Here is a 14,497-nt window from a genome sequence, read left to right on the forward strand (position 1 = left end):
TTGCAGCCAGGAAAGATGTATGCCTTTGGCTCAACCATGGTCTAAGGAATGCAGAGAAAGCTGACGAACATCTTGTGGCGGAGCTCCCAGACATCAAGGGCTGATGAGCACGTGGGGTGGTGGCACACAACTGGGTGTCAGTTAATCCAGCTGCAGCTTCTGTTTTGTCGCAATTTACCATTCGTAACCAAGCATCATGTTGCTCAAATATGTGTGGCAGGTAAACTTGCTGGATATAGCACCACAAATTTTACCAATGGATCGTAGGGTTCTTCTGCTTGGCGATGTTGTGTGACACACATTTGAGCAGTAGATCTTCTGTTTGGCGATGTTACGTGACACTCGATGTAGCACGGAGAGGTAGATGTCTTCAGTCATAGGATGATGCGTGGTTGGTAACGTTGGATGCACATAACTGTAAGCCACAATAAAAATTGTAGTATGTAACAAGAAGGTGTGAATTTGACCAACTAGCACCGGTGAAAGGATGGACGCCAGCATGAGGATGTCCATCAAACTGCATATGATGGACACCCCCAGTCCAGTGCATTCATTCCACATCATTTGCATGTACACAGAGACCAGGGCCTCCTCCAAGTGGGGGAAGGGCAAGAATTTCATGCTGCACCCTAAAGATAGTCCCAACATCAGATAGTATCTGAAGACCGCTTGCAGACGATGTCCAGTCATGTGTGATACGGGCAGGACTTGTGTAACAAGCACTAGTTCCGAAGCAACATGGTGACTGAGGTAGACAACCCACTTAAGAGGGTTGGGACAGCGGAGTAGATGCTTCAAGATCTGCTGTGATTCCGCTCCTGAATGAACCACGAGGAGTAGATCGTTGATTTACGCCTGGCAATGGAAAGTGTGTTGTTCTTGTGTGACTGTCATGAGAGTGTATATTTCAGGTTCCTAGTCAGGGCTTCTAGTGCGACGACAAATGGCAGGGTCAACAGCGGACAGCCTTTTCAGATAGAGTGCTGTATCGGAACTGGATTCATTAAGAGAGCATTGATTTGTATGTAGGAGCTAGCGCTCTCATATTGCCGTCTATGACGTTGAGGAAGGGAGGTGGGAAGCTCACCCAAGCCATCATAGAGAATAAGAAATCGTGACATACTTCATTGCATGAGCAGTCAAAGTCAACCATAGATACCTAGAGCTGGTGCATTGTGGCCAATTATATCACATCCTGACATCTGCCTATTGCTGTCTGCATAGTCACCTGACCATTTGGGGTCGCCTGTTCTGGCGAAAGGATGATGGGAATAATGGGATGAAGGCGCACTGCCAAAATGTGGTCAGATATTTTGTAGTCCACATTAAGGAGGGTTAGCAGATGATGACTGGTGATCTCTATACCACAGTGTGGCTTATGTGTAGGGACAATGATGTCCATGACAAAAGGCGGAAGGGGCGATAGGGCCCACAGTGAAAAGTTCTTGAAACCTGCTGGTCTATCTCGGGGCCATTAATGTCTGGAAGGCATGTTATAACTCTGTAGGCAATTCGGCTATACCAGGGAACTTGTTAATGACACCATTGTTGATGTTGGCCTCCACATTGATCCTGGTGATCCGTTCCATTAATTGGGTATCCTCTCCATCAAGGATGGTGCAGGTGATGTAAGACATGACTTGCAAAGCTGCTGCTTGCTATTTAGCAATCCCAGCACCACAGAAGTTCTGTGGTGATTGGTGAAAGTGGTGACTATTTCAGATTGTTATGTGAGAGTCTGTGCCCGAGGTATGATGAGTTTGGTTATGAAGTGTCGTCGATCGTCGGTTTCGATATGATGCGTAGTAGATATCTAATAGTCCAGGGAGTCCTGTAGACCAGGTCAGGCCAACATTACTAAGCGCACCTGAATTTGCTGCGGTGGACTGATCGGGTCCTTAGAGGTCTACGCCTCAGAGGTTGGTGTAAGAGTAGTTTGTTGTGTGTAGGCGCCATGCCATCACGTTCTTCCTTTATCGCATCAGGATTTCCCGTAAGGAGGGCTTGGTACACCGTAACCACCAATCTGATGTCGTTCTGTAGGTGGAGAGTCATCGTAAGTCATCCAAGCTTCTGTTATGTGCTGTTGACATTCTACCTCCTGGAGATGGATGGTCTACAACTACACTAGACTCGTTGCAATATGAGAAGAATCATACAAATATTACAGTATGCTCAAAGAAAGCTACAGGACACAATTCAGCGTCGTTGACGTCAGACGCTAGCTCCTGGGAGACGTAAGATGTAAATCCTATCAAGTCGCCTTTATGAATGGATTGTTTGATATGTACGGCTGTGGGCATTGCCAAACATCTCTTCCCATTTGCCGCTTAGTAGAAAGTCGCAGACGATCATGCAGAGTTCTTGATAGGTAAAGTGAGGCACCTGAGGAGGCGACCTCAGTTGTGATTAATAACGAACCTCCTTGAAGATGTCCTCCGTAGATGGGGACGAAACGTTGGGTTACAATGCGAAATCCATCAGACCACGGCATAATAGCCCGGAAAAGAATTTTATTAATCATGACAGTTCCGGCCGTGAAAGTTTACATTTTACGACCTCAGTTGTGCCTTGCAATAGAAAGTTGCAAGACATAGCTGAACTCGTCTCCGAACGTACAACTATTCTAAGGCGCTAATAACAATGGGGCAATTTGTTTGAGTAGAAAGACATTTTCTTCTGTCGTTGGGTGTAACCGTATGGAGTGTAGATTTTAATGATCTTCATGTCCATAGTGATGAAAGCCACGCCTCATGCCATTGGGAGAATGGTGAAAACCATAGCAGAGATTCCTTCACGATCACATGTAGCCGAGCGCTAAAGACTACACTGTTGAGCGTCTATATCCACCATATCCATCCATCCACATGTAGCCGCATGCCTGCCAAGGGGCTCACTGGCTCATATTTAAGGTGTAATACCGAAAAATGTGGTAGAGTAGCCTATCATGCTTCCTATAAGAGTGCTATGTCAACATCAGATGCCCAAATCACGTCTAATTACAGAGATAACTTCAGGGGCGAGCTGTTGTGGTTGCTGTTGATCGTTGAAATCCTGTATGATTGGTGGTACAATAAAGGGAGGTTTGGTATCACATTGTAGGTAATCAAGGGCAACCAAGGCGGTCGTATACCATCCACTCAAGTTCCAAAAGTTGGAGCATAGATATGGTTAGGTTAAGGCCACTGGTGCATCACCACGTACCTGAGGTCAGGGTTGATTTATGCATCATTGCTCCATGCACAAGTTTTGGCTCTCAGCGAATGAGTTGTATGCTCTGGCAGTACAGGATGCTTGACTGATGAAGAAAACTCCAAAAGAGGTACATGTACACTAACAACCCTTTGACTTTCTTTTGAGACTGATGGTGGCTGTTTATTTGTGGGAGTTAGGGTTACATTGGGTGTGTTCGACTTCAGTCGACCTGTGGTCGTTGTGAGTGGGAGCTTCAAGCGAGGCATCATCATGAGGAGAGGCAGCCCACTCTGAGGCGGTACAACGTCTGTGGTTGTGGTACTTGGGTGACTTATGCTTCTGTGGCTGGCCTGCTTGTCCGACGACAGGGGCAAACAGTGTCGTTCCAGAAGAAAGGTTGTTACTAGTGTTATCACTGATTTCATTTCCATCGTGCCATCTGAAGGATGATCGACTACCACTGAGGGTAGCGCTGGTGGTGTCAACACGACTGTTTGTTGCTGTGGAAGTTGTTCAGTGGCTATGTAAGTGGTATCCGATTAGGGCGCCGACACAGAATCCAGGCAGTGGTACAAAGTTGCAGGGATAACGAGAACTGTTGCGAAGGAAACCGGAAGGGGTATCGATTATAGCATGGGCATCTCGTCAGAGGCCAGCAATTGTGTGATGCGATGATGGAGACAATATGACTGAATGTGCTCTTCCTTTACACACCCAAAGCAAGTCCTGAATTGGCCATCGTAAATGACAACTGCATGACAGTCGTATACTTGGAGGTAGGATGGCACATGATGCCCAAGCTTATTGGCTATTCAGGGACGCCACTCAAGACTGGATATGATCGAAATGGTGCGCACTGTTTGGCTACATGGCCATGAATGGTGCCATATCGATCGAAGGCGTCCATGACGTTGGTTGCTGGGAGTTCAAAAGGCAGTTCAGAGAGTCGAATTCTCTGCATGCCTAATCCTGCTTGGTCGACCATCACTGGCCCAACGTTACAGTTGGAAAGTATAAACAACATCCATTCTGTGTGTTCCGAAGACTCTTATAGCAAGTTGCATCATCCGTGACTTTAACATGCACCATGCTGTTCGGTTTAGATAAGCAGATGCCCACTGTGTCGTTTGCTGGGATTTTGGCTACATCACAAAGAAAGTGCTCTTTTTCATAGTCAATACAAGTGTGAAACGGAGTGTTGATTTAAGGACTCTGTTCGCCATTGACCTAGAGTACAAGACAGCGCACAAGTAATGGCTTAGAAGGTAAACAAAAGTAGCACGTGTGCTCAGCAGGCAGCAATATGTGACATCCACACCACTCAGCTGCTAAACACAGACTCCCTCAGCTACAGAGTCTGTCGATGGGATTTATCTATGGTAGGAATATTTTATTTTTACTGTTGTACTGTAGATGTGAGGTAAACAGAAATTCACTTAGTCATCCTCAAATTCGTATGTTCCATTCATATTAATAATTAATTATTCTCTAGTCTCATAGTTCTATACATATATTGCCGTTTTATTATTTGAGTCAAATGAAATTCGCCAAAATGAAGCTAACTGAAGCAGTGGGTATAAAACAAGGAACAAAAAGAAGTGCAGTGAGATGGGATGTTATTGTGAAGCACGTTCGGAATTGCTGAAGCTGCAAAGTAATGGTTTTATTCTCAAGGGGAGATCGTCTGGTTGTTTGTTTGGAAGAGCTGAAAAAAAAACACGAGTAACTTTGAATGTTAGGTTCAGTACCTACAAGTGTAGTCGAATGCGGTGTTTCATTATGGCAACTACTTGCGACAGGCAGGGGATATGGTTTCTAACCTGAAACAAATTTCTGTTTGTAATGATATATCATTTACATTTTAGGTTCAGTAAATTTGATCAGAGTTCATACATGTTGTTTCATATCATTATATCATATCGATTTTGTTTTATTTCAGTAAGTTGAATTAATTCAGTGTGTGTGTGTGTGTGTGTGTGTGTGTGTGTGTGTGTGTGTGTGTGTGTGTACGGCTTCCGTGCATGGTTGCCTTGGGATTGGAACGACTAGGACAACAGGGTGCTGAACATCATTCACGACTTAAAAAAAAACTTTGATCTTTCCTTTGAAAAAATTATAAAAGGTATTAACCCTGTTTGGGCTCAAACATTAAAGACTCACAGAAACGCCTAATTTACGGTAAATTACAATAATATTAATCCTTTATTTAGAGCAGATTATTTAAAGAAGTTAATACTTGTCTGAAACAAATAATCAAATTTCACTGTTTGCTTTAGAGAAAGTTACTAGAAAGCACTAATTCTGATTTTAGAACAAATTATTCAGATTCATCGTTATCTGTCTAAACAAATTGTTAAATGCCAGTGCTTGGGGTTAGAGAAAATTACTAGTAACGGGCCTTCTCAGCAGGAGGAAAAGCATTCACACATTCAACAAACTCTGCTTGTGAACAATCCACCTAGTGGCTGACAACATGCCCCGACATCTCCAGAAAAATCGGAACTTCTCAGAAACGGACATCCCAAGTACATAGGTCCCGACTCTCTAGAACGTAGACCCAAACAGATCTTCACACTTACGAATATTTACTCAAATTACGGGTCCTCTCGCATTGTCTAGTTACCTTTAAGTGACTGAAGAGGGAATAACGCCAGAACCTGGCAACTTTCATTAGATTTCATGTCAGAACAAACAGTTAAGCTTGTGCGCATCTCAGTGTATTACAGAGCTACTCACCAAGCCCACTGGTGAAACCGCCTCCACGAATGCAGGTGAAGCAGGAATTATTTCACTAACTAAATCAAGTACGCTAAGAAATTTTGTGACAAGGGAGCTACTGTGATGTATCGCTACACGGTAATAATTATCTTAAAACAACAGGAAGGTACAGTAACTTTTTCATATCTTATAAAGCAAAATGTAATAAGTTAAAGGTAGGGGTCAAACATGAATGAATGCCCTTCCCATAAAAAAAGCTTTCACAACATGAGCCAAATACCAGGATCACACAAATGCTGATTAATTTAAACGAAGGGGACGGTCAGTACTCTTGATAAATTTAAAAACGCCGGCTAGTACTCAAGAGAAAGGAGACGATTATTAATTCGTGATGGAATTTATAATCATGAATGCTGGCGTAGCAGATGTTTAGCCGAAAAGGCAACACAGTGTAATGTTTCACTCAAACACCTTAAAAGTGCCCAATGAATACTACACAAGAACGCAAAAGGCGTGGGTAACAAAAACTTTGGACTTCAGCTACCAGAATCGTGCTTTGATCAGAAATACGTTCGATAAAGACCATGCTTATATGGTGTTAATGAGCGTTAAAAGCTTAAAAGGTGTTGTAATTTATGAACAACGCTCGTACTTACAGAACCGCCTCAAGGCGTAAAACACGACAAAAAGGTGATGTCAACAATTTGAGACTCCACTGTGATAAATTACAACTCGTGTAGCCACACGCAACGCACAGTCAGGATATAAACGCGTTTACGAAACTCATTACCAAAGAATAAACTAACAGCAAAATTTCTTCAGGAGGTAAAGCATTGAAGAAACACACCCTAAAATACTCAGTCAGAAAATACACAGTCCGCACAGCAGTGCCATTTAAAGAAAAGGAACGCTAAAATTAAACACACTTAAAAAATGTACACGTTAATGGCTCTTCAAGCTAGGAAGGCTGAAAAGTGATCGTAATCCGACCGTTAATACTTTTACTGTCGTATCCTTGGAAGGACAAAAGTAATAGTTCCGAGCACAAATCGAAATGTTGTGGAGTGACCATAGTGCAAATGCTCCAGGATAAAAATAGATACACACGACGCAACTACATTCTCACAGACAGGTGAAGCGTTAACAGCAATTGAAGTTCTCAAAGTTGCTCCCCCGGCATAATGCAGAAAGGTCATGGTGGGCATGAAGAAGTCCACAGCGCTCGGTGGCCTCGTGCGTGTATGTAATGGAGCTGCCCTATAAGGCACTCTCTTACGGAAGAATTCCGTGGAGATTAACGTGGCCGGGAGGTCCCACCTTGAACCGTTTATAAGATTATATGCATGCGTGGTGCCCGTTCTTTTGGACATGTCCGAAAGAACAAATACCAAGCATTCATATAATTTGATAGGCCTAGCTGGGCAATTGGTCCACCTTCTCCGTTGCAGATGCCCAAATGTACTGAGAGGCACCCACATGCCTTGTTCATACTGTGGCATCAAGCAGTCAGGCCTGCAAGATGAGTGGTCTGCCAAGCGAGTGGATTTATACTTATTTATTTCTCGAGTAACATCAATGAGTGATTATATGCTCTAGTACCCACAATTAAGCTACAAATTATTCTCCTATTTGAATAATACGCAACGGAAACGGATAACGCACATCTGTCTATTACTAATTTACACAACTCTGATTGTTCACTACGCACTGGCAATACGACATTTTCTTTCTTACCCAACGGCTTTGATCAACACGTGGACATCGCACTGAATATGAATGGCGCACACATTATAAATTTTGGGTATCATGACTACACACTATTCGAAGAACAAGGCCACCAATATTTTTTTCACTATCTTTTTTATTCCGATAAATTCTATTATGATTCAAAGATAACCTAAACACACCATTACATTTTATACAACAATTACACATGATAAACTTCGCCCAGTGGGCTTGGCTTTATATTGTTGATTCTCTATCTTATGGTCTCGTAATTATCTAACGCTACAGTGCACTTCCTGGATAGGATGGTGGATCTTTTGCTATCTCTCACACTTCGACTCTCACACCCATCATCACGAAAATTTCCTCCAGACCGAGCGGTACAAACAGGAACATGCATAACCCAGTGCCCCTGAACCTATCTTCCTACTCTCCCATGCAAACCACGCATAATTAAATTACGTGAAATACATCACACTGGAAACATAGAGTACAATCACAAAGAATATTCACAATGTTAGAATCACTTCACTTTCAGCTTCCCCACTTCAATTAGTATTCATCCTAGTTTCACACGACACTGCCCCACTTCGTAACTTTTCTTTCCTACTACGAACTTTGGAGGATATATGCACGTCTTCCTGTGCAATGCAAGCCAAGTGGCGTTGCCGGATAGACGGCTGACTCACCTTGCTTCTCTCTCAGAGCATTAGAGTTTGAATCTAGCGTCACACAGAAACATAACACCGAAAGTAATATTAAGATCATATTCGTCACACACGTGAGTCCTCAACTGATACCTTGGACGAGTACTTCTCTTTATCCTCTGTCTCATACACAGATTGAGACTCACACAGTACTCACCGCGTGGAAGTGCTCGTCTCTAATTTCAAGTCCTGTACACGCCATTTCTTAAATATTTCAAACTTATAGTACACACGCCAGTGATTCAGTTTAACTTTAGCACTCATAAGTATTTCAACTTAGTACTAGCACTTCCAAGTATTTCAACTTATTGCTACATGTGGTTTCATTGTGACCGTTGGTCACTTCCGAAGATTACTACGATCCCCTTAATATTACCTGCCTGTCATTTAATTCTGCCCCCAAAATTTCCTGAAACAGAGAAATAATTATTCCAAACTAATCTTAAGTATTTCACATGCATACCATCTCTCCGCTCTTTTGTCTTTACGGAACACACCTAAGACAGGTCTTACCAACACAAGATCCAGCGCCAGAGTGCTGAAACATGGCTGTTCTTCAGGTCATCTCGCACCTCCTCCGAGTTGGGGGAACACCATGCTACCGTACTGGTCAGCCACATTTCAGGCGCTCAAAGCACAGGTAAATTTCATCTCTTTGGTTCCACCAAAGGTGACCAAAGGACCGTCTCAAAGATGATCATATATTGCACATTCACTATCTGCGGTTAGCAGACGACCATACATTCATTCATTTCACAGATCTCACCCAATTGGGTGTAGGGATTTATTTTGTGGGAGTGCACGTGTGATCAATTAAATATATAAATTGTCATTCTTTCCTACACTGGTATCCGGCTTCGGTGTATTAAGTGAAATTGAGTTATTATTAGAAAAAATATGTTGTACTGACAAGAATAACGAAGAATGTTGTACCTATTTTCAATGTTGAGCGGTACTGTACCCTTTCAGTACAATCGACCTCTCGTGGGATTCTCAGAGACCGACCATAGAGGTAAGCGGCGCTCGATGGGAATGTGGATTGGCCGCGAGGTGCACTGAGATAGTCCACGCAGTGGCGATAACACTGTGTGCCAGATGGCACAGTGATTAACGCACCTGCCTAGTAAGCAGGAAATCCTGGGTTCGAATCCCAGTCAGGTCCACATTTTCATTCGTAGTTGCTGAATCAGCGTAATGTGATCTTCCCCTTTCTTTTCTTCCCTCTCCACCCTCAATTTACATATGTTACGCGCGCTCGGGCAACACACCAGGCGCGAGCCTCCGGAGCTACCGAATGGGCCCACGTGACCACACCACACCTCGACCCGACACTTACTCCCTGTCACACCCTCGTTCTCCCGCCCTCATTCCGAAAGCCATCAGATAACAATTTCTGGAGCATGGCGAGAGATATCAGAGCGCATCATGAGGCTAAGATTAAAGTAACTGCAGCATGGATGGAGGCGTTTAACAGTCATTCTGTTGGCTCTCCATACAAGAATGGAAAGCAAGAAACCATAACTGGTCATTTAATGACAAAATAATATATATAACGCAGAGAATAGAAGGAAAGCAGTCTGTGACGTTATAAAAAAGAAAACGGGGAGAGGCAAACAAACGCAGAATAACATACTACTAAAGGAGAAGGATAAGGTAATAAATTATCCACAACACGTAGCAAACTATGTAAACGACCATTTTTTAGGTATTGCAGAAAAGTTACAGTAAAGATTCTCCCAAACAAATATAACACCTGTAAATAATGTTGCGCTAAATACAATGATGTTACTTCCAATCACAGAGAATGAAGTCAATAAAACTGTTCAAAAACTGAAAAACAAAAAGCCAGTAGGCTTAGATGAAGTACCAATGTGTGTACTGAAACAATGCAAAGAGGTTATACAAGGCCTCTTAACAAATATGATAAATGAATCCTTCACATCAGGGACATTTACAGAGCAGTTAAAACAGGCAAGTGTTGTACCTTTGCTTAAGAAAGGTAATGCAGAAAACATAGAAAATGACTGACCCATTTCCCTGCTGTCACCATTCTTAAAAATAATAGATGCAATTATGAAAGACATATTAATGGATTACCTGAATAAAGACAATCTTTTAAGCAAATCACAGTTTGGTTTCCGAAGTGGCAAAAATACGGAGTCAGCCATAATAGAATTCTCAAAAGTTGCACTTGAGGCTCTTAATAAAGATGAGAGTGTCACAGGCATATTTTTGGATCTTTCTAAGGCGTTTGATACAGTCGACCACAAGATTCTGTTAAATTAATTAGAAACATTAAGAATAAGAGGGGTAGCTAATGACTGTTTTAGATCATACCTAACAGATAGGGTACAAAGAGTAGAGATAACACATACTTCAAATAGATCTAAACATTTAGTAAAACACTTATCAGAACTAAATTACATTAACACAGGTTTCCGCAAGGTAGCATATTAGGACCAATACTGTTCCTGATATACATCAATGACTTTCCCAGTAGTGTTGCTCATGGTGTAAAAATTCTCTTCGCTGATGATAGCAATATTATAATCACTGAGGAAGCCGTGAAAGCAAACGAAACTCTCAAGGAAGTTAATGATTGGTCAATAAGCAATAAAGTGACATTGAACATAAAGAAAACTAATGCCATGAATTTCAAGTTTGGAGATGAAAAATAACAATGTTACTTTAAATGTATATGGCACCCCTATAGACCGTGTAACAAATGCAAAATTTCTAGGAATGAATATTGATTCTTAGTTGAAGTGGTGTCAACACAAAGAAGTACTTGCAAACAGAATGTCATCAGCATGTTATGCCCTTAGAATCCTATCATCAGTGTGTAACACACAGTGTCTTTTAGTTACATATTATTCATATGTACATTCAATTCTTAGCTATGGCATTTTTTTTGGGAAACAGATGCACAAAATATGAACACAATTTACAAACTCCAGAAAAGAGCTATAAGAATAATAACAAAAAATACTAGTCGAGCTCATTGTAAAGATCTGTTCAAAACACTGGGGATGTTAACTGATCCATGTGAATACATTTACCAGTCAGCTGTACACATCAAAAATAACATTGGTAATTATTGCAGAAACAGCTCTGACCATAACCATGCAACAAGAGATAGACTCAACTCACATTTACCAAGAAAAAATAAACATGAAACCCAAAACAGCATTTTCTACCAAGGTATAAAACTGCACAATAAATTACCAAAAGAGATTAAAGAAATTGCAAAAATACACTTATTTAATAAGGCAGCTAAAATGTACCTGTTATGCAATACATTTTATACATTAAAGGATTACTTAGCTAAAATATAGTAGGGGCTTGATAAAAAAAAGTTATACAAATAAATAATAATTATTATTATTACTATGAAATATTCAACATTCCACTAACACCCTCACTTTATGTTTTTTTCCTTGTTTTATCCTTTCTAGAAATACTTACCCCCAAGATGTACATAGTACAATACTAACCCCTCTTCCTCTTTCTGAGTTCAACATCTCACTCATTATGGAGGGATGCTGACACAGCTTTTTAGAATAGCAAATGGGAAGTTGTAGTACAGTGTGTGTGTGTGTGTGTAGTGAGTGATGTGTTATGAAACACTGTGTGTATAGCGTGTGCAGTGACTGATAGTGAGATGTGAGTGAACAATGTGGCATTACATTATTTAATAAGTTATTTCTAAAAAAAAGTGTTGTATACCAGGAGTAAATCTAAAGATTGTCTCTAACTAGAAGTCTGCAAATATATTTGTATACGAATTAGCTTATTTTAAATTGATATAAATCTGTAAATACTTTGCAATGTCCTATAACCTTGTAAAAAGAGATCCACGGATGAATAAAGCTACTACTACTAATAACTGGTACCATAGGATGTACCACCTGCCATGCACTTCACAATAGTTTGCAGAGTTTAGATGCAGATGCAGAATATACTTGTTGATTATTCACACACGACTAGTTTTGCTCAAAGTGTAACGTTTGCGTCTTGTGCTTTGTCCATATACGTTATGTGATGTTGCCTATTGGTACCGAACTAGCCAATTCTACACTGGCGAATGAAGATTCAAATCACAAGTGCATGGGCTGGATTGACAGCTAAGAGCTTGAAACAACTTCAGTCATTCCTTGGGAAAGTAAACTATTATCAGAAAATTTTGCGCAGAGCCTCAGCTACAGCAGAACCACTAAGACAGACAGGTATACAGTTTAAGTGGATAAACGAATAGCAATCAGTTTTCTAACAATTCAAGAAAATCCTTAACTTCGCTGTGCGCCAGTAAACATATAATTCAGCCCAACAACGCATCCCAACATGTAACTGATACAGTTGTCTCCCATAAGAACTGCGATGTTATGGAACAACTCTTCGCTTTTGTAACCAAAACGTTAACAGCTTTTTATTAACAGGCCAAGGTTTTAGACAACACTTGCTTACCTACTACGTGAGCACTAGGTGACTGCTATGTAGATTTATATCTCATAGTATGTCTTACCTGTAGCACTACAGAAGAATTGGGCTGCAAAAGAAATTTATGCGAAAACGTAATTAATAGAGAAGACGATTATATGTTGATAGGACACATCCTGAGCCATAAAGAAGGCGTCAGTTTTGTAATGGAAGAAAGTATAGGCGGTGAAAATAGTAGAAGGAGACAAAAGCTTGACTACAGTGAGGAGGTTCAAATGGATGTAGGTTGCAGTAAGTATGCAGAGGCAGAGAGGCTTGCACAGGATAGATCAGCGTGGGAGGCTGCATCAAACCAGTCTTCAAACTGAAGAACACAACAGCAGTATGTCTTGAATATCAGCAGCAGTCCCAGATACCAATTTTTTTTTTCATTGTGAGTTTCTATATTTGGAATCTTGAAGGTTGTTAATTTATAATCTTTTTTTTAGCACTATCCTGTGGCTATATTCCAACAAGACAATGCAACACCACATTGTTCATGCAGTATAAAAGACCTTTTCATAATCTTTTATGTGACCTCGTTTATCAAATGGATATGTGACAGCTAATATTGATTACCAATTTACCTGAATGTTTCTTGTACCAGTGAGCTACAGACATTGCGGAATTAAAAGAACATTGATAGCTCAGAATCACCTAGTACAGGTCTTTGACCAGATGTGATGACATATACATTGTGTTATTGTAGTTGTGGGTGTCGACACAAAATACTCATTTTTCGGCAGTAATGTCTGGTAGCTGAATTCATCAGAAACTTTACTCGTCTATCGCCTAAGACATTTATGTTTCTTTCGGAATCAGTATAGTGTTACAATATTTTTATGCACCTACGTATTTGTTCATTTTCACTGAGGTATTTCACTTTTAACTGAGTGTGTGTGTTAACGATTTCTGCAGAAAACCTTCCTACATTTCTTTTGCAGGTCGAATACACTGCTTGCCGGAGCCTTGAAAAGGAGATAGAGAATACATCCGATAATATATTCTCACATCCTGAATTCACAAGCATCGGTATGGATAATATGAGGCTTAAAACTGGTATCGCAGCAATGCAAGCCCGCCTGAGAGCGAAATGAAAAATCGATAGCTGAGAAACAAGCAGAAATTTGTAGTTATCTATGTTGTAAGTGTAATATGAAACCACTGTTAATTGTCTTTTATGTGACCTATCATTCGAGTGCAGTGTAAAATAAGTTTAATAACAGTGAATTAATTAGCAAATATCAAGCAAGAAATGTTTATTACATCTGTCCTGATGAGACATTGAATGTTCAGGGTTAGTGAAACAAAGACATTCTACAATATTAAGAACGCTAACTCTTACACCATCATCTTTTGTGAATAAATTGACATTTTTCGCTTAGGAATTGTGATTCCAAATTTCAGTATATACCTCATGATACGCAACACAGAGTCAGTACATTTATCAATGACATTTCATACAGTAATTAGATGGAAAAGAACACTACGAAGCAAAACAGGCACTATTAAACACAACCGAGCTGCTCGGATATTAATGCTTTCGTGATCTCTTGACATTCGAGACGTTCTTGACAGCTACTTCATTTGCGAGCGTAATCCTTTGCTGGACACTAGGTAAATGTCGCACAAAACAGTGTAGCCACGGTGCAGAAATGCATTCTCCCCTTAACCTC

At 40.8% G+C, this 14,497-nt stretch overlaps 1 protein-coding gene across 2 annotated transcripts in view; it reads left to right on the top strand.

Annotated features, from left to right (window-relative positions):
* The window catches only part of LOC126344437 (uncharacterized), a 200,293-nt gene extending 186,088 nt beyond the window's left edge, over positions 1-14,205 (top strand). For both annotated transcript variants that reach the window (XM_050002020.1, XM_050002019.1), the window contains one exon: positions 13,766-14,205. In XM_050002020.1, coding sequence (XP_049857977.1) covers positions 13,766-13,918 — 153 coding nt within the window. In that variant the 3' untranslated portion in view covers positions 13,919-14,205. The remainder of the gene's footprint in view (positions 1-13,765) is intronic.
* The last annotated feature ends 292 nt before the right edge of the window (positions 14,206-14,497 follow it).

Source organism: Schistocerca gregaria, chromosome 1 (assembly GCF_023897955.1).
Source record: "Schistocerca gregaria isolate iqSchGreg1 chromosome 1, iqSchGreg1.2, whole genome shotgun sequence".
In the NCBI taxonomy this organism is placed as follows: domain Eukaryota; kingdom Metazoa; phylum Arthropoda; class Insecta; order Orthoptera; family Acrididae; genus Schistocerca; species Schistocerca gregaria.